This window comes from Bactrocera neohumeralis, chromosome 2 (assembly GCF_024586455.1).
Source record: "Bactrocera neohumeralis isolate Rockhampton chromosome 2, APGP_CSIRO_Bneo_wtdbg2-racon-allhic-juicebox.fasta_v2, whole genome shotgun sequence".
NCBI classification, from domain to species: domain Eukaryota; kingdom Metazoa; phylum Arthropoda; class Insecta; order Diptera; family Tephritidae; genus Bactrocera; species Bactrocera neohumeralis.
In genome coordinates, this window is record NC_065919.1 from 55,537,595 (window position 1) to 55,559,598 (window position 22,004).

The 22,004-nt window shown below is 35.9% G+C and overlaps 1 protein-coding gene across 1 annotated transcript in view; it reads left to right on the plus strand.

Annotated features, from left to right (window-relative positions):
• Positions 1-22,004, plus strand: part of LOC126751672 (hemicentin-2) — a 268,902-nt gene that overhangs the window by 216,422 nt on the left and 30,476 nt on the right. Inside the window, exons 4-5 of the mRNA XM_050462126.1 lie at positions 15,720-15,920; positions 18,010-18,131. Coding sequence (XP_050318083.1) covers positions 15,720-15,920; positions 18,010-18,131 — 323 coding nt within the window. The remainder of the gene's footprint in view (positions 1-15,719; positions 15,921-18,009; positions 18,132-22,004) is intronic.

Genomic DNA, 22,004 nt, shown 5'->3' on the forward strand with positions numbered 1-22,004 from the left:
TATAGTGATCTGATATCGGCGGTTCCGACAAATAAGCATCATGGGAGGAAAGGACTTGGGACTCGTACGCGTATATACACACAGAATGACAGTCAGACACGACTAAGTTGACTCAGCTCGTTACGCTGATCATTTATGTACAGGGTCGGAAAGAGAAAACCGGCTTCCAGAGATATGTCTTCCCTGGTCCATCAATTTTGGCAGAAAAAAATGTGCAAAAAATTGTTGCTGGCACCAAGCCGCCCTGAAAACTCCGCGTCCGGGAGGAATTGTCTGCGACCTTCAGCTCTCTTTCAGTCATTATACACTAAACACTTTATAAGGTCTCGAAGGTACACTAGTAGGTTGTCATTTGTCGCAGGAATTTTTAAAGTTTGAAAAGTGAACTTTCTGAATATGTGATGGTTATTTTTGAGAAACGAGAATTAGTTGTTTAAATTTTAGTTTGAATGAAAAAACGAAAATTCCTTTGTTAAATGTATGGGAACCTAAAAAAAAAATAGCGACCCCTTAGAGTTAAGCTCCATTGCGTGGCTTGAGGGAGGATTTTTTGTTTGTCACACTAATATTTGAGGGGGTAAGAGTTGAAAAAAAATTTAAAAAAAAATTTTTGAAACACCCTAATATATTCATATATAACATTATATATATATTTATTTATTGCCTACCAATAAATGTCATTTTTCAACAAGATGGCGCTATTGCCACACAGTATTATTTTCATCTCAAGCTCAGCAGGTGGCGCCTTTAGACTATTTTTGTGTGCTACGTCAAGTCTAAAGTCCAAAATTGCCAGCAACTATTCCAGTTGACAACATAAATATGTACAGAAGGATGTTTATAGACACACATACATATGTATATTTGTGAACATCTGCTGTCAAAACATTTACTATTTTTGTTGTTGTGGTATTTCTTTCGCTAACTTTCCTGCCTCAACGGAAATTGAATATTATTGTGTTTCTAATACTATCCGAAACACACACATTTACATATACATATCGAAATGTTTATTTGTGCTCATTGGGCACACACACACACACACACACATAATGAATACACATACATACGTACTGGCAAGCAGCATACGAAATTAGCAGCAAATCCTGCATATCCGGCCGTCATAGCCTGGTCATATTGTATGCAAATATATAAATAATTCATCAGCTACAACTTTGCGGATTGAGCAGATTGAGTAGATTTTGCCGTAAGATTTGTGCATGCTTGACTTTGACCAACTGTAATAGCTCGTGTAAGCGATCAAATATTCTAAGCCGCCTAATCTGAGCTTGTGGTAAAAGTGTTTTCCTTTTTGCGCTTTACATGTTTTCATACTAAATACTAATACTTAGGCGAGTTAATGCTTGAGTGAGTAAAATCAATTGCGACACATATGACGGTGCGGTAGATTAATTTAAGAATTCAATTTTTCTTTATTAGTGAATATTTGGAAGAAAGAAAGGCTTGAAAATGAAACTTTACTATTTTTAGGGATAATATGAGTTTACGGGTTTCAAAAAGACTAATATCTCTAGAATATTTTCCTACACTTTCAAGTTGATCCAAAGAATAGTTTCGAAGATACAGCCTTGAGAACATGTGCGTTCCAGGCTAGCTAAGCTAAGTGCGCCATCTTTAAACGCGCTTTTCCCCGAAACCGTGATTTTGAAGTCGTTTGGCAAGATTTCTCGAGAGCTACTCAACCGGTCTTCATGAAAATTTACACAGGTCTTTCAGATACAATTTCTAAAGTCTTGGACGAAGGATTTATTTTTTTAGATTACAACTATTTGAAAAAACATGTCGGAAAATTTTCACTGAAATTTTAATTTTTTTCTAAAAATGTTTGCCAAAAATCCAATTTTCAGTTTGTTTTTCCTTCGTTCAAGTCCTAAGTTAAGGTTTTAACTGAAAACGTATTTTTCACTTCAGACGATCCTGTAAGGAATTATCCTGCTAACGTGCGCGCATCTTTTCTCCGAGGGGTCATCGGAAATGGCATCGCAATGTCAGAGTTGAAAATATTTTTTTTAATTTCAGAATTTCTTTGTTAATAGTAACAATAACAAATTGAAATAAAAAATTTAATTCTTTATATGAGAAAATTTGTTGAACAAAGGCCACTTTTTACCCATGTAACCCCTTAAGATCTCGACATCAGTCCGAGTTGCTGTGAACGGCGCCAAATCGACTCTCCACGGTCGTCGTGTACACTCTCAGCAACGGCTTCTACGTTTTTTCCTCACTGCGTGCTGGTCGTGGTATATTCGGTCCAGTATTAGCCAAAAATTAAAGTCTCAAGGTGGTTGATGGTGTTGCCAATAGTACGCTCGCCAGGCCGATTATGTTGACCATAAGTTGAGTGAAAGGCGTGAAACACATTCTTTACAGAACGTGAGTTTTCATAATAATGTTGAACGATTTGTAAACATTGTGCAGACGTAAGTCATTTCATGATGAAATGCCAACAATACTGAACAAAAATAACAGGACAATTTGACCCGACTCACGCGTGATCTGACAAAAAAGGCTATTGAAAAAAGTATGTGGATCACCCGTTAGAACATTTAAGTCTTTGAAAACTAGGCTCTTAAATATTATTGTGCGTCATGAAAAACAAACTTACGCACATATATTAAATATAAACCTAATTTTTTGCTTTCCATAAAAAACGTATTTCAATTTAAGTTTTAGCACTCACCTTGGAGCTTTTAAAACTGACCAGTAAATCCTGTGGAGTTCAATGAAAAGCCATAAAAGTGCACTTAGCGCTCATACCCAAAGCTTTGCATTGAGTATATACTTATATGACTATATATATACCATACACATAACTATTAATGTATTTGTGTGCTTATTAAGCTGCTCACACACACACACTCATCGAAAATAATAAGAGACCTCTTTTATGACGCCCCACCACTTTTCTTCTATTAAATTAAAGCTAAATTCGAAAAGCGAAGAATGAGCTGAAATAGCAATTTAATTACCTGCGCACACACACATAGGTGCGTATACAATAAAAGTGGGTTTCTGGCAATAAAAGTATGGGTATGCGTGTGAGATTGCAAGTATACATTTCAAAAACACTACTTAGATATACTTGTATTCAGTGCCAACAAAATGCACGGATTAGAAAATTAACCGTAAATCATAAGAGTCACGTTTATTTGGAACTAGAAGAGGACAATGCATATATGCAATAATACAAAAAGATTTAATATACTTGTAGTAGATAAAAAACTAGTCCAATAATTTAATGTCTTATGGAAAAAAGTGTAAAGTATTTTTAGTCGGTAAAAGAAAACAACTTTTAAGCGGAGAAAGGAATTTTCTAGTTCTTGGGTGAGCAATTTGGTCTATTATCATTATGCGAAAAAAAATTTATACTTACATACGGGGGTAGTTCGAAAAGCCTTTTGAGAGTTTTTAGTTTTTGAGACAGTTTGCTGCTTGCATACACAACAGAGAAACTCTGCACTAAACTAAAGTGCACATTGATTTTGATTGATTGATCTTCATACCAAAACTTGTTCATAAAACTTATGTAGTACGCTAAGCCGATACCTGTCACAAGTGACTTGTTGTAAGTGGAGTCCTTTCCTTCGACTTAGGTATGCTATCTCTTCCCCTATAATAGCTCTTTAGACATATAAGAGGCTCTCTTTGGCAGTACTTCTATTTTCAAGCTTTTCCAGCTTTTAAACACAATTTGTTTCCAAGAGAGAACTAAAAGTTATCTTCTCTAAGTTATAAGTCAAAAATGTACAGGAAGCTGTAGTATTGAATGGAATATAACCCAAACAAATTGGAAGCGGCGCACTCTTCGTTCGTCTTTGAAAAATTTAAACTGTTTTGGTCCTCACGGCGAATTATTGATTTAGATTTACATACATATGTACATTAAACCACACCAATATTACTTGAAAATAAAAAAACATCCTTCTAATGAGTTGAGCGTAAGGAAGATAAAGTCGATAGATTGTGTTTTGATACAAAATCGATAATTGCAGCTATTGTCAAAAATTTAATATATTGATTCAGGTGAATTATCGACTTTTTAACCAATCACATTGTAATGTCTTTACCGCGAAGGTATCGAACCACATTGTAGCTCTGTTTTAAAGCTATGGAACCACGTTCTATCGACTTTGATTCGAAGAAAGCGACTTAACCATTTTTGTTCTTTTTTATTTTTGGAAGATATCGATTTACATTTTATCGACTGTGTCTCGAAGGTATCGATCCACATTTTAACGCACTTTCTTTGGGGATATCGGCCCAGATTATAACATATTCTATCGACTTTGTTTCGAAGATTTCGATTGACATTTTATCGAGTTTGTGTCGAAGTTATCAAACCACAATATGGCCTCGTCTCGGCAAGGGTTTAGGATTATTGTCCAATTATGGATTCTTTTGGTATCCTTCACAATCTGTAAAATTTTTCTACGTTAGAATTCGCAAATATTCGTCTTCTAGAATATTAACAATTCTGGTAATATGAAGGGAGAAAATAATTTTTTGGGAACTCAGAGATTCAAACGGAACGATTTTAATAAAGCGAGAAAACTATGGCCTGAAAAAAGTATATTAAGTTTGCCACTATGTTTTCAACATCCAAAAGGAGTTATCAATGAACTATAGTATAAAATAAAATATATAGAGATATAAGTAAGTGATCAGCTAGCCAAGTCGATTTAGCCATGTTCGTTTGTCTATATACATACTTGTGTATGCAAACTAGTCCCTCAATTTTTGAAATACCTTTCTGAAATTTTACAACCTTCATTTTCTCTTCAAACAACTGCTCATTTGACGCAACGGTCGAAATCACCATACTTGTAGTATATAGCTGCTGATATACAAACTGAACAATCCGAATCAATTTTCAGTAAGGCAAACTGTTTCATTTGACAAGATAACTTCACGAAATTTTGCACAGATTATTGCATAAAGCATCTGTATAATCGCCACAGAAATTGTTCAGATCAGATCAATATATCACATAGCTGTCATACAAAGTGACCGATCAAATACAAGCTTTTGTATGAAGAGCTTTTTCATTTGATGAGATGTCTTTATGAAACTTGGCACTTATAATCTCGAAGACAGTGAGCAATTCCGTAGAAAATTTTTCAGATCGAACCACTACAGCATATATATAGCTGCCATACAATCCGAACGATCGGAATCAATTGCTTGTATGGAAAACTTTTTCATTTGACATTTGAGATATCTTCACAAAATTCGGCACAGGTTATTGTTTAAGGCAACTGTATAGTATCCGAAGAAATTCAACAGATCGGATCATTATAACATATAGCTGCCATACAAACTGAACGATCGCAATCAAGTTTTGGTAGAAACCTTTTGTATTTGTAGGGTATTATAACTTCGGTGCAACCAAATGATAAATGTGTAAATTTTTTTTAAGTACAACTTTTAAGCAAAACATCTAGGACTTATCAAGACTCACTCGTACAAATCAAAGCGCAAATTCATATAAAGGGAAAGAAACAATCGTGTTATTGTTTGCTATTGTTCTTTGCTGCCGGACACAGTTAATCCAATAAATGAAATTACGTGCAAAAAACTGCACTTTCCACCGGCAGGCGACGCCACCATTCACAACACAAGAGTCAACGAAGAGCGCAATCAGCGACCCAGTGTTAAGTAAGCATGTGTGCGAGTGTGATTTTATTTACACTCCACGCAGATTGATTGCTGATACGATTTGTAAATAGACTGCAAAAAGGGCGAAAAAACAACGCAGGAGCGCAGTGAAATGTAAAAACAAATCAAAGAAAAACAACAACATTTGCAACAGCAGCGCAAATTAGTAAACAATGCACTATTTACTGCGGACTCACTCTCCTGGGCACCCTTTCAGTTGCTCACATTGCCACTGACCGTTTACAAATTGGAATTTAATGATATTTAATCGCGCAGCTGCAAGGCTTCCTTTTCACCTTTCACCTCATTCCCCCACATTCCGCTCACGCACATACATTTTCTTTTCATATTTTATTGTTGGAAAATACTTTTGAGTTTTTTATAGTTTTTAATTTACTTTTTTTTGCCGCAGCTTAACTGACGGCTTTAAGTTCGCTCCCGATAAAGCAGCGTTGTTCTCCACCTCGCCCTCCACTTTCTGGTCCGCCGGCAGCAGGGATTTATTATTGCAGATTAATTACATTTTATTGCTGTTTCACTTGTCATGCCGGTTGTTAATGGCGGTGTAAGCAGGCGCACACATACAAATAAATACATAAAAGCACACACATACTCACACATACAAAAGTAGCACTTATTAACACGCTTCTTCAGGCGCTGCTGCTAACTGTATTTAGTTGCGAGTTTGCTTTGCTGCCAGCATTCACTATTAGTAATTTATAACGGTAGTTTTCTTGCATTTGTTGCAATAAAGTTATTTTCTCTTCATGTTTTGTTTTTATACCCTGAACAGGGTATATTAAGTTCGTCTCGAAGTTTGTAACACTCAGAACGAAAAGTCGTAGACCCTATAAAGTGTATATATAAATGATCAGTATGTTGAGTTGAGTCGATTTAGCCATGTCCGTCTGTCTGTTGGTCCGTCTGCAATTATACGAACTAGTCCCTCAGTTTTTAAGATATCGCTTTGAAAATTTGGAAACTTCATTTTCTCTTCAAGAAGCTGCTCATTTGTCGGAACTGCCGATATCGAACCACTATAACATATAGCTGCCATATAAACTGAACGATCGGAATCAAGTTCTTGTATAGAAAACTTTCACATTTGACAATGTATCTTCACGAAATTTGGTATAGATTATTTGCTAAAGCCACACTGTAATCTCCGAAGAAATTGTTCAGATCGGTTAACTATAGCATATAGCTACCATACAAACTGAACGATCGGAATCTAGTGTTGGTATGGAACACTTTTGCATTTGACCAAGATATATTCACGAAATTTGGTATAGATTATTTTCTAAGGCAACAATGTAATCTCCGAAGAAATTGTTTAGATCGCTTAACTATAGCATATAGCTGCCATATAAACTTAGTGATCGGATTCATCACTAAGTTTATCTTCACGAAATTTGGTATGAGTTATTGTTCATAGAAATAATGTAACATCGGTAAAAATTGTTCAGATTGGCTTACTATAGCTTATAGCTGCCATACAAAGCGAACGATCGGAATCAAGGGCTTGTATGGAAAACTTTCGCATTTGACGTGGTATCTTCACGAAATTTGACATTGATTACTGCTTAAGATAATAATATAATCTCCGAAAAAATTGTTCAGAACGGATTACTATAGCATATAGCTTCCATACAAACTGAGCACATAGTTACTAAAAGAAATGCACCTGTGAAGGGTATATTAGCTTCGGTGCAGCCGAAGTTAACGTTTTTTCTTTTTTTTTTTTGTTTTTGCTTAGTCACTGGGATTACGTGACTATTGCTGTGCGAATGAGCATTGAAAACAAAATCAGTAATGCCAAAGCGAGTCCAATCGTGTAATTAGTGGAGGGCTTCTTAGATAGTTAACCTTAGCAAAAATAGTTGTGCTCTTGGGTGAGCTGTGGTATGCGATGCAGCTGCTGAGGTTTAATCTTAATCTCATCTCATTTAAATCATGGTGCTCGTTTTGTAAGGAATGCTAAGCTGAAATTCATACGATGTCATGGATTAATTGATTCGGAAGTAGTTATGAAGGAAAAAAATGGCCCTAATCATATTGTGTTCCAAAGCTGATTTACACCTCAATTCGATTAATATATTTCTCATAATAATCTCTGCATTTGTACTGATATGAGCAAAAAATAGTAAAACTTTGTTCACAATTTTAAATTCTTAATTTAGTCTTCAAAATCTATGGCATACCCCTCGAAATAGTTGTTAAAGACAATTTCCGAACTAACCTTCAATACGCATAGCCATTCGCGGTTAATAGCATCAATTGACCTAAAACGGTCTCCCTGAAGCGGTCGTTTGAGTTCACTGAATAGCTAGAAGTTATACGGAGCTAAATCGGGCGGCACAATATTGGTTGAAAATTTGGCGAAAAATCAATGCATTATCGTGGTGCAAAAACCACGAGTTGTCGGCCGATAATTCCAATCTCTTTTTGCGAATAGTTTCGAGCAAAACACTCAAATAGTATTTCTTGTTGACCTTTTGACTGGTCGGAAGGACCCACACCTTAATAGTCGAAGTAAACTGTCAACATAACCTGTTTGGACGTGGTTTTTTCAGTTCGGCTCATCTATGTCACGATATTCGGCCAGTTGATCGTCTGTTTTCGGGTCATAAGCATAGATCCAATACTCATCGCCAGTAATAATATACTATATTTCATGACATACTGGTAGTCAAAGCAGTGATTGCTTTACAGGCGTTAACACGATGCTTTTCTTAAGCCCAAATGATCTGTCAAAATGGTTTTCACCAATTCTACCAATATTCCAATGATGAAAGTAAGATGCCTGACTGATAATCGTCGATTCTCAAGCACCAATTCCTATTTTGTTGACATTTGATCCCAGTTGATGTTGATGTTCCTGGACCTTCGTCGCCGAATGATTTCGATCACTTTGAATGATTTGTACAATCATTCAAAAAAAACTTATAACCGAAGTCCTTTTCCGATATTCTGAAGGTTTCGACATATGGATTCCATATATATATAATTTTATGGAACTTCTTTGATGAATAATTTCCCTCATCGTAAAAATCGCCCAACGCACTTTAGGTACTTCGAAAAGACTAGCTTATACTTAACACTACTAATTGCTTTGATATGACATTTGGCACAGATATCACTAACAGTCATACCAAATGAAAAAAGATATTTCGACGAATGGGTTTTCGCGCGAAATTTAAATTAATACGGCTTACTATTTTTTGCCACGTCGTATGTGCGGCATAAAGTCCATTGAAAAAGCGAATTTCCTCACCATAAGCATTTGTGGACTAGTGAAGGTGGAAGACTCATAACGACTACTTTAAGATCAGAGTTGCCACTAATGATTCGTACAAGTTTTGCAAAGTATTGTTCATAACTTTCTTCTTGGAGAATTTGCATCGCAGTCCATTTTGTATCCGTCAGTAAAGTATGACGATTCATGTGCCTAGTACTTCTTCATTGCAAAGCTATCTGAGTTTGGTATTCGGAAGGTGGGAGAGATATCAAGAACCTCGGACTATACCTCCGTACCTACTTCGCAGTCCAGTTTTTATTCCTCCATAAATATTGAGGTAGCTTTCTCCTCCCATAATAGATCTCTTCTCGTCTAGAGGTTTTTCTCACCTAGAGGTCACTATTGAAATCTTACCTTGTAAGAATAATGTCTGATCTGTTTAGTATTTTCATATGCTATACTTCCTGGTTTTGGTAACTCTTTTCCAGCTTCTTGCGATATAAGATAAGCGCATACTTGCTTCACAGATCCTTTTAAGCCTGAAACCATTGTTTCCTCTTTCACAATCTGTCTTTATCGCTTTATCTCTTTTCGTCAACTGAGGTGTCAGAAGAACAGACGGGCAGAAAGCAGCTCTGATACAAAGAGCTTTTCCGCAGTTAACTTGGAGATTTATTTCTTTTTTAGCCTGTTCCTCTATTTGACATGTAGGTCTATGGATGGCTTTTTTCCAGGTAAATATTGATATCGTAGTGTAATTTCTCCTCTGACTAAAGGCAAGGCGGCTGTCTTCAACAGAATCCGATATAGGATAGTCAGATATAAATACTTACATATGTGTAATATTCAGAATTCAATGTTCGGTTTTATTGCTTTCATGAACGGAGAAGGCCGCAATCATTGCAATAGTGGAAACTCTTTTGATGTTTTTCATTTTCGCTGCTATACTTCCTTTTATGCTTAAAATACCCTTAAAAATTTCTATTCCAAAATTATCATTGAATATATAAGATTTCAATAAAGTTAACAGGTTACGCCGATTAATATTAAAACTGCCCTCGCCAAGTAGACAATTAACAGCCTTAATTCAAGTTACTCTAGACTTCCATCGGATTAATGACTTCTATGTAAGCATTTGGACTTAAATTGAATCAATGATTTCGCTTCCCGTTTTACAGTGCCTAATAATAATTAAATCATCAATAATTTCAACATTTGTTTATAGGTTATAAACCCAAAATTTATTTAAATATGAAAATATTTACATGATTATTGAAATAAGTGGATTATTAAGTTAATTGATATAGGAATCAAGAAATAATACCATACTTAAAGCAAAAAATATGAGCTATAAGGTCTTAAGCAAATAATATAATTGGCCGGTCTTACTCATAAACAATTTAGACACCTCAAATGAAATAATTCATTTAATAACAATAACAAATAAACGCATATTAAAAATTCGCAATCAAACCGGAAATCAGCCAAATTGCAAATTTAAGCATTAACCGTCTGCTGTTCGCTTAAGAGTGGCTGTTATGTGAAGAAAATAATAATTGAGCAATAAAATTGAGCTTTTTATGGCTAATAGAGATGAATATCACTATATATGTGTGAGTGTGTGCGGGTTTGTGTATGTATCGGCACTTGGCAAACGAATGAATTGAAAAGAAGTCAAGTGAAATGAAGTGCACTTAACTCAGCAACCACATCGACAGAATAATAAATACATATGAATATACTTGTATGTAGCGGAGAGCGACGCGAATGAAAATATTTACAACGCGAGTAATACAAAACAAGCGCAGATAAAAATAAAAAATAAAATAAGAATTTATTTTACGATGATAAACATTCAATAATAATCGAAAACAATAAAAATATACACTGACAAAATAAACACATTGGCACGTATGTACACAAACACACTTGTATGTGGTGTGGCATGCAACATTGGTAGTTTCGTACACACCCCATACAACATAACACGCATGTATGCATCATACACACATACTCATAAATACACACTCCACACATGCATATTCTTGTACTTCAATACATGTCGTGCAGGCAGATCACGTATACGCCCAGTATAACCTGTGCGCTGGCATTATGAAAAGCCAAACTGGGCGCTGCCACATTGTTTCTCTGCCTTCACCTACCAATCTTTTTCTGCTGCTCATTGAGCTGGAAATATGCTGTTGTTGTAAAAGTGTTGTGCGTCTGCCAGTTGTTCTTCTGTGCGTTCGTGCCTCCCTTTTGCGGTCACAGCACATTTTTTGCGTATAATTTTTTATGAGTTCCACTTGTAATGCCGTATTGTCGACTTTTTGCCAGCAGGTAATTCAAAAAGGTTGCTTTATTCTTTGCTAAACACTTTAAGCACTTTATTCGACGGTCACAAGCTAAATACGACTTAATAAAATTATATACTTGCCACTTAAAGCGGCTTAAACTAACGATTTCATATTCGGGTAATAAAATATTTATTTGAAAATTCGGAGATTAAGATGGCTTGCAATAATGGGGGTTTAGTTTCTTTTGGCAGTAAACTTTAATTGATCCTAGGCGATGTAGTAAGTTCGAGAGCAGCTGTGTTTTCTATAATACTTTTAAATAAATAATTAATCTGCCTTTCCAAAATTTAGACTGATTTTTGTTACACATATGCAATAATAGTGTAATTCGAATAGTTATTGGTGTAGTTATCGAATATTTGGGCTTCACATATAGATATTTTAGAGAATTTGGAAGCAGAGGGAACATCCAAAATCAATCTATCTATCTATTACTTCCTGTCCAATACAGGAAAATGATTGAGGTTATGTAAAATGCATACAACATAGAGTGCTTAATTTTTACTTTCATCCAAATTAATGCTTACTAATAGTTTTTTAAAGATGGTTCAGAGGGTTCGGCAAAACGCAGTAGGAAATTATTGTCCGTGGATTACGTATCCATGTTTGAAATAAATATTTCGAACTTATATTCGTCTAAAAAATCCAGTAAAATCATGTTTTTTTTGTCAAGATATTATTTTAACAATGCTTAGTCCTCTTTTAATAGGCAGGTCATTATTAATAGGTCATATAACTACCTCCTCATATATTTATAAATTTCACATTCAATTTCTTTAGAGTTTTGGAGGGTTTAGTTGACAAATTATATCGCTTTTTCATACTCAGTCTAAGCTACATAACTCTAGCGATAGGTATTTCTTAACGTTCTCCATATTCCACAGCAAAAAACGGTTCCGATCCTATTGGACTGGTTGCCGCAGCTTCTTTCGCCAGAAACTCAGCTAGCTCATTTCCATTGATGCCACTATGCGCAGGGATCCATTCCAGTACGATGTTACTTTCAGTGGCAACCTTGTTAAGGATTCTTATGCACTCCCGTACCATTGTTGACTTGATTTCAATGTTTGAAGTTGTCTGAAGTTCCGCTTAACTATAGCAATTCTTTCTTCTGTTAGTTTTTCTTTAGCATAACCTCAGGAGAGCAGCCATAGACCTCAATTTGAAAACGTAAAAATAACGAAGAAACCCTTCGAAGATGGAGTCCTGTTATTTACATTTGCTGCCCAGTGGGACTTTGGTTCCCTTCTCAAATTATTTTGGTAATCTTCTCTCTAGGAAAGAGCGCCAACGGTAAACTCTCTCAAATCATACTCTGTTTATGAGCGCCTATTATCATGTTCTTAATTTGTTTTAATGACAGTAGAACTAAAATAGATCTCTTTGCTAATATCTCCGCAACGATATGGAATGGAGTGAAGTCCAGAATCAGCTCAAGGTATAATACGACATGATGCTATTTCATATACTTGTATGATTGGTCTGGCTAACATGGTGATTAACCATCATAGAATGTTTGGCTTACAGCCCCAAGTAGTTAACGTTTGTATAACATTTATTCCTTTTAGAAATAAGTGAAAACGCTTTTTGATAGTCTCTTTTTCTTTCTTCTTGTAAACCAAAATATATTACATCGTTGAAACTCAATGGTATATCAAATAAAATATCAAATCTTTTACGATCATTTAGAGAAATATGCTTTTTATTGCTGCTCAAAAGCCAAATATCTAATAAAACACCCTTTAATAATACTATATACAGCTTATCAACCCACTTTTCTTCTATTCAAATGTGAGCAAGTTAGAAAATTGATAAGATACAGCCTAAAGTGCAGCACATTAAACACCAACTTTAATGCGAGCCTCAAATATCTGCATATTTTATTCAAGAGGCAACCACAAATCAAAGCAAAACATTAAAGTTGAACGTATAAAGGAATATGATAACGAAAAATACTTTTTTGAGCCTAACAGGTGCTCTTGTCATTCATAAATTTGCATAAATCATCTCCTTTCTGCAAAGTAAACACACACCAATAAACATCAGCAAATCAACATTTGTGTTTATGCGACAATTTTCCTTTCATAAACCACGTCCACACATGAGAACTTTATTTACACTCATACGCACACTTACACATACACACAAATAGCGCTGAAATCACATGTGTGAAACATATTTACAAACCACAATCGCGGTTAGTTTGTCAAGCAGTCGGAGCAAAAGCATATTTTTGTCAAAGAAGAAAACTAAAAGCAAGTGCAATTCAGCAAAGCGACAGTTAAACCGTTACTTATGGCATGTTGATGGGTGGCAGAGTGAAGCGGAACTGCGAGGCAGGGCTACATTGCTGCGGTGAGGAAGTCATAATGTAGCAACAATTTGAAAACAACTTTTCTTTAGCGCTTTTGTACACCATGCGCGCTCATCAACGTCACTTTTCAATGGGCATATTTCAGCATTTCATTTATCCACCCTCCTTGCCGCCCCCTGCTAATGCGCGAATTTATCATACTTCCGTTTTGACTGTGTGTGCTCGCTTTTTATTTATGAATGAGCTTTTGTGGCTGCTTAAATTTGCTTTGGCCTTTTTGGTGTGCACTCGAGTAGAGACGCCTGTTACTTCTACAAAAACATTTTTTGCCTTTCCTTCGACAACAAATTTTTTTTTTTATATGAACGCGAAGCGGTTAGTAAGCCTCACTTGTAGACTGTGATCATTTAGATTCTTATTTACATAAATAAACATATTTTTCTAAGAATATGTATAGATACTTGTATATATACTCATATAGGGTGTTTTATTAGACGTATACAATTTCCAAGAGGGGCAGCTGTGAAACGGGTTGTTAAAATAATGTTTGACAGTTATGTTTAGTATACTATGCAAATTACGCAATAAAAACTTTTTCTTCTTCTTTGGCACTACAACCGTGGGTCGGTCTAGGCCGAGAACACGAAACTTAGCCAGTTAGCCCAGGATAGATGGCCTTTGCGAGGTCACGCCAGTGGTCATCCATTGAATTTGACGATGCCCTTGCTTCCATTGACCAACTATGGGTTTCGAGTCGTACGGGCATTTCAACGGATCATCTTTTTTCATGCGAACAATATGATCTATCCTGCATTCGTTGGATTTTTATGCACTTATCTATATCCATATCGCTGTAGTGCTCATACAGTTCATGGTTCTAAATATCTCGCGAAGTACAGTTCTCTCAACTGATCTAAGTGTTTTCTCGTCTCGGGTCGCCACCGTCCATGTCTCTGCGCAGACGGTGTCAATGCGGATCAGGTTAGCGGTACCTATCATTTTTTGCAGCATTATTTTGAAAAAGACGCACATGAGGGCAGGGCGATGTCTGAAAGCTCGTATGGTATCGAACGGCTCTGAGAGGTCTTTCCCCGATTTTGATGGAGTTGTTGGTTGTACTCGGCGTCATTCTGAATAACCGTATGAGTTCGCAGAGATACCAAATTTAGACAAGGTTAAAATAGGCAGCTCCTATCAGTGCAGGCGAAAGCGGCTTTGAAATCTACAAAAAGTGGATCTGTCTTTTTTTCAAGGGTTTTCTCCAGGACTTGGCGTATTTGGTGGATTGGCCATGTCTAAAGCCAAACTGATAAGGTCCAATCAGTTTATTTACAATTGTCTTGAGTTTTTCTCATAATACTGTTTAAGGAACATTAGATGTGCTATTTAGAAGGCTGATCCTGTCATAATTAGCGAATAGGGCAGAGTATATTCGCATTTCAACCATTGTGGCTGTATTCATCCGACGAAATAATGCTTTAAGCTAGAACAAGCGACTTTCCAGCTCTTTACTGCTGACTTTAAATAGCTTAGTCGGCAATTCTATGGCTCTTGGGGCCTTGTTGTTCTTAAACCGCCTTAAAGCAGTTTTTACCTCGTCTTGGTTGAGTGGCGGGTCGACAATATCGACGCGGTGGACCTTTAGTTTGTCTCTTATGTGAAATAAAAGCACGCTTTTTCCAACATTAATATTAATTAGGTATGTAATTCAAAGTTGAATTTACGTTTATCAAGTCTTTACTTCTCTGTCAGCTTTGCGAAGATTACATTTTTGAAATATAAATTTGAAATGATTGTGGACCAGGGCCCTAGTCTTACATTTCATGTTGGAAATTCAAAATGTACTGCAATTGCTTTGTTTGCAATATTTTCAATTATTCTCAACTAAATTTAAGTACCGCCCTAATTCAAATAAACTATTTATTTATATATTCATGGTGCTTATTATTATTATTTTGTACCAGGCTGTAAGTATTTTCATATAAGTATTACTACATAAGTTTTATTTAAAATAAAATATTAACTTCATACATTTAAGTACAACCCTAATATATGTATATATCTATTAACAATGTCTTTACTTATTCACTAAATTTCGTGTGTGTTTTTGCTCTTATTTTTCGTATCATTACAGGAAATTTCGTTTTGTTGTGGCGACGCGGCATCAACGTGCTCACTGCCTCCAATATAATGGTGACAAGGGATGAGCGCATAAGACTGATAGACGGTTATAATTTAGAGATATCAGATTTAGAGCCACAAGATGCTGGGGATTATGTATGTCAAATCAGTGACAAAATAAATCGTGATCAAGTGCACACTGTGGAAATATTGGGTAAGTCAGCGCACAATGGCCGGCCACTTACTTATGCGCCACACACTAACACTAACACTTACACACATACATACATACTTACAAATATACATATATACATATATATATAATACACACATAAAGAAGTAGTGGTTGTGAACATTATGCCCTGTGGCAATATTAGCAACAACAATGCCATTATATCGCATGCGAGAATTGTGTGGTGAGCAATCTGTCGCAACAACATACAATTGCCCATTGTTGTAGTGTGCTCAAGTAATTTCTTGTTGCTGTAGTGCTATCTCTAATGCCATCGCACACATAAACAAGCGAGTGAAAAGCAATTCGTTTTTGTGGCTCGGCTTGACCTTAACAAAGAATATTGCCTTTGGAGGCTGCAAGCTAATATTTATTTCGAAGAAGATTCTGGTATTAAAAAATTGTTTTGCGCATTTAATTTCTAGCAGAATTAATTAATGAGAATATTTATTTGAAAATGGCAAACTGTTTGTTGTTGAGTTTCTTTAAAGTTAATTAAATAATTTTTGAAATTAAGTTGACCTTTCGATAGTAAAATGACGCGAAAAATAATAGAATGCTACCCCTATTGACCAGATTTTATCAAAATTTTGAATTGCTATTTATTATTAACAGAAATAGATGCCCTCTGAGTTTCATTAAGGTACCTTACATACCATAATCAACTTATAAGGTCTGTCGCAAAAGAAACAGGACTGTTAAAAAAACAACAAAAAATTAATATTTTTCAAAAGTTATATTTTTTTATTGAAAGTAGTTTCCTTGTGCTTCGATACAGCGTTTAGCCCGGTCAATTAGCATTTCAAATGAGTGTTTAAGGTCATTTTTCGGAATGCTCTTGAGAATATCGGTCGTCGCCTTTTGGATAGCTGAAATGTCCTGAAACCAGTGCCCTTTCATGGGCAAATGAAGTTTTCCAAATAGGTAAAAATCACAGGGTGCAAAATAAAGTGAGTAGGGTTAGTGATTAATGGTTAAATTGGAGTCTTCATAACACCAAGGTAAAACACAGCATTAATCGTTTGGCCAGGTGGGACGAACTCTCGGTGTACAGTACCCTCGGAATCGTAAAAACAAATCAGCATTGTCTTTATTTTTCTTCTTGGAATCGCTTAAGCCACTCATGTACATTACTACGGGATAGGCCCTGATCACCATAAACTTTTTTCATCATTTGAAATGTTTCAGTAAACGTTCTCCCCAGTTTAAAACAAAATTTAAAATTTGCTATTTGCATTTTACGACCGATGCTGTTACTTTTTGATTGATAACATCGATTGTGGTTATCCAAATGCCTTAAAATTTTTACGAGATCAAACTTTTTATTTCATATACCCATCAATAGGTGGCGCCACCAGAAACAGTTATATTTAAAAAGTTCTGTTTCTTTTTCGGCAGGCCTTGTATAAGCCATATGGGGGCTAAGGTAGTTATTGCTTCGATTCAACCCATTTTTAACGTACAGACATGCTATTATCAGAAAAGGATTCACTCCGAATCGCTACAATATTTTATCGATATTTTTCAGAAAAGTTTGTCATAAGAACTGGTGTCTACATATTCGGCATGTGAAGGCTTATTTTTTGTGAACAGTTTTATATTGTTCCATTTCTTGATTTGTACAATAGTAAGTCAAAGAATCAGATGGAATTTAAAGTTGTGTTTTATGGGCGGTAGGCGTGGTTTTTGAATGATCTTGCCTATTTTCGAACTTGTAGGAATGTCAGAAAAGTATTGACTACCGAATTTCGTTAAAATCGGTCGAGTAGATCCCGACGGTCCGTGCCATGCCTATAGTCCAAACTTGATACAAGCTCCTGAAAAGCTCTCTGCTACCAACTCGGATGTAAAATTTTATATCTATGGTGAATTTATTTATAGATTGAACGCACTATATTTTCACAAAGTGGTTATGGATACCATTAAATATTGTTATGAGCGAATTTGGTTGTTATACCATAAAAAAATTCGTTGTGGACGTGGCAAAAATCTTTTAGCTAAATTAAATTAATATATGTCATAATATTTTGTCTTACAGCATAGATAATTTTGGTTCATTTATCCTTTTTAGTTCCACCGAGCGTACGCGCTATACCCACCTCCGGCCAATTGCAAGCACGCAAGGGTGGCCCAATCACTTTGGAGTGCAAAGGCTCTGGAAATCCCGTACCATCAATTTATTGGACAAAGAAGGTAAGTGAAATATTTTAGTTCTCAAAATCTTTTCCAGTTACAAAGAACATAACTAGATATTTGCATGTAAATTGCTTAAATTCTCTAAGAAGTTATATCAAGCTTTATAATATCGTGCTATATAATTCTAAGTTGCCGAATCCACTATGTATCTATATATATTAGGGTATTTTTTTTTAACTATTAATTTTTTTCAATCCCATTCTGAAATTTCCTTGGAAATACCCTAAAAAAAATTGCCTGAAAATTTGAGCCCTTGATATTAACACTAAGGACTGGACCAAGTCAAGTAAAAGTTTTCCATTGAAAATGCACATCTTTATCTTTAAATTTCTATAGCTCAGAGGCATTTTATGGCATCGCTTTGACCTTAGGCACATATTCCGCAGAATTGAACACTCTACAAAAGTGCTGATTGCGACAAAGTCGAAACTCACACCGGCGAGGTAGTACGGGGCTCTAAACCTGATTTTTCCACGAAACTCCCATTTTTTTGTATATATCTCGTAAATGAAAAGAGTTTGGGCAGCAAATTAAATACAGCATACAAATCAAATATCAAGTTGTGAGGTTAAAACTTTTCCAAAATAGAGCACTCAAGATATTTCATCTTAAAATCGAAAATTGTAGAAATCGGACTATAAATTTTCAATTAACCAAACACCAAAGATGTACATGTGTATGTGGATCCCAGTGCCTTAACCTGATTTTTTACCGAATATAACGGTCAATCTGTTAGGCCTAGTATAGAAATTCTGGGAGCATAATCTTTGTGAAGACATCTTTCTAAGCAACAGGAGTATAAAATGTTCGATTACATCCGTTCTTACTTGTTGTTTCAAATTATTCCATATTCACATAAAACAAGAAAAATGTGAATTGCGGTTGCACTGAGGATATAATACCTTTCAAACATACAAAAGACTTCTTTCTTGGCTTTGATCGGTCAGTTTGTGTGGCTATATGCTTTAGTGGTTCGACACATGACAGCTTCTTGGGGAGAAAAAGACGTGTGCAAGACTTCAGAACAGGATCTAACTGAGTGACTAGTTCTCACATATACGGAGAGATAGCTAAATCGATTCAGCTCGTCATGCTGATCATAAATACATGAATTTTATAGGGTCTCAAAACGAATACTACGTTTTGATACATGCTCCGTGGCAAACTCAATATACCCTAATTGAATCAAGGTATTAAAATAAAATAGAGCATACCCTATACCCATAGCAAGTTTTTAGTGCTTCTTATTAATCTTTATAATTTAGAAAACAGAAAAGACGGAAATTATATGCTACTTTTTATTTAAAAAAAATCGAAAATAAGTCCATAAAAAGGACAGTGGTATCAATAACTACGAGGTAACAAATATAACGGTTACTAAATGGCGCACTCAACCCGAACTAATGCACCTCAATGATTTCATTGAATTTACTGCGCTCTAAATGCCACAAAAGAACATATATTGTTGGGCATTTACTTATATAGAGGTGCGTACGTGTGTGTGCGCTTATGTGCTGTGCTATGAACACTCAAGTAGGACACTGTTGACTTAGTTCACAACCAAAAGACAATGTAATAACGTAATCACTTAAGCATTTTACGTGTGTAAGCAAACGTCGAATGACCACAAACACACAAGTGCACTGCCAGTTAAACGGTCACACACACACACACATATACTCACATCAAATACAAAAACAAAGCACACTACTAGTAACTATCGCACTTGAGGCAACAACAAGGACATCAATATTGTGGCATACGAAATTACTAACACACAGGCATGTGCTACACACTGAGCCATATATATATGTGTGTAGGTATGTGTGTGCGTGTCTGACACACACGCCCAAAATAATATTGTAATTTCTATCGGGATTGCAGTTCCTGGAAGCAACAACTGCCAGATATGAGCACCTATATATTATGCTACATGCATTAGTGCAAACTTCTGGTTGTGTGTGTGTGTGTATGTGTGTTTTATATGTCCCTGTTTGCAGGCTTATGCATATATTAATGTGGTCGGCATACATAAACGCCTCGGTCTTGCCGCATCTCACTATATACACACACTCATACATACAGACACTCATACATGTATAACGTAAAACTTATATGTGTATGCATGTGTTGCTCTTCGAGTGTGCTTGGTCCAAGCCACTGAGGTCCTAAGCTTCACTATAGTCGAGACACGCAAAACAATAATAAAGACAACCGCAAATCCTTGATGGGTTTTATGCGTGCTTGAATTGAAGTTTGCATATGTGGGCTGGCTTGGGTTGAGTGCGTTTTGACCGTGAGTGCGTGTGTGTGTGTGGCGTGAGTGTGTTGGAGAGATCGTTATAATTATGCGATTTGGTTTTCCATGGTTGTGCATTAATGCTTGTAAATTGCATATGAACGCTTTTGTTACAACAATGTATTTGCAAGTCCTTTCTGCAAGGGCTTTGGGGATTTAAGGGGCTTACGCTGTACTAAAATGGAGTTGAATGTGCATTTTTAAAATTGCACTAAATTTCAGTTCACGTGTAATTCTGTTTGAAGTTTAGCTTGAGAAATCTGCTTTGATTAGAATGGGTGTTGGATTAAGGATTCCTCTCAATCCTTGCTCTGAAACTTGCTTGAGGCATTGTCGCATAATACAAGTAGAGTGGTCTTGCTTGGAAACTAACATGTTGTATGTGTAGTTGAAAGAATATGAATTACTTAATCTGGATCTGACTATAAAGTACTTTATTAATGGGTGTTTCATTTCGAAAAGTTTGAGTTCCTTTTGAGTCACAATTTTGAGTTTTGACAAAAAGGTGACTCCCCAAAGAAAACAGTCGCTTTTTGGCAAAAAGTTTACACTTCACAGTGCAGAAAATAAAATAAAATTAATAGATTCTTTTAAAATTCTAACTGTATATAACCCCTTAAAATCGAACTATTACTTCGACCATTACCTGACAAATATGTATATCTAGAAGGTTGTGTGTAAATATTGAGCAAATCTGTTCAGCCTTTTGGGAGAACTTTTTCTCACCGACTTTGAGAGCAGGATTTTAAGAAAAGCGCGAAACAATTTCCCGGATAAACTTTAAAATTTCAGAAAATATTTTTTAATAAATGAATCTTCGATTTATACATTTTCAACAACCAAAATCGATTATCAGATATTCAGAAATGGATAGGATTGTCAACTTGGCTGCATTCCTTATACTCATTTTAGTTAAGCCTACTAATCCTATAACAGCCAGCATAGCCCTACTGAGATTTCACTTATTAAAATAAAATCTTCGATGAGCTATTCGATGGGGTTTACGAGAGCGCTAATTGGAGATTCCAAGCGAAGCCAGGTGCTTCCCCACCTAATCTTTTCGTCAATGTCATCGTAAATCTCGAACGGCTCATCGTTCCATCGAATGCAATATTCGCCGTGGCCAATGCACAAAGGTCCATTAATCTTTCGCAGAACCTTTCTCTCGACTTATCAGATGATGTCATTGTCCATGCTTCTGCACCATATAGCAGGACAGGAATAATGAGTGACTTATGTGTTTGGTCTTTGTTCGTCGAGAAAGGATTTTCTCAATTGCCTACTCAGTCCGAAGTAGCACCTGTTGGCAAGAGTTATCCTGCGTTGGATTTCGAGACTGACATTGTTGTTGCTGGTTCCAAGATAGACGAAATTATCTACAACTTCGAAGTTATGACTGTCAGCAGTGACGTGAGAGCCAAGTGGCGAATGCGGCAATTGTTTGGACATATTTCGTCTTGCCCTCGTTCACCACAAGACCCATTTGCTTTCCTTCCGTATCCAGTCTGGAGAAAGCAGAACTAACGGCGCGGTTGTTTAAGCCAATGTAATCAATATCAACGGCGGATGTT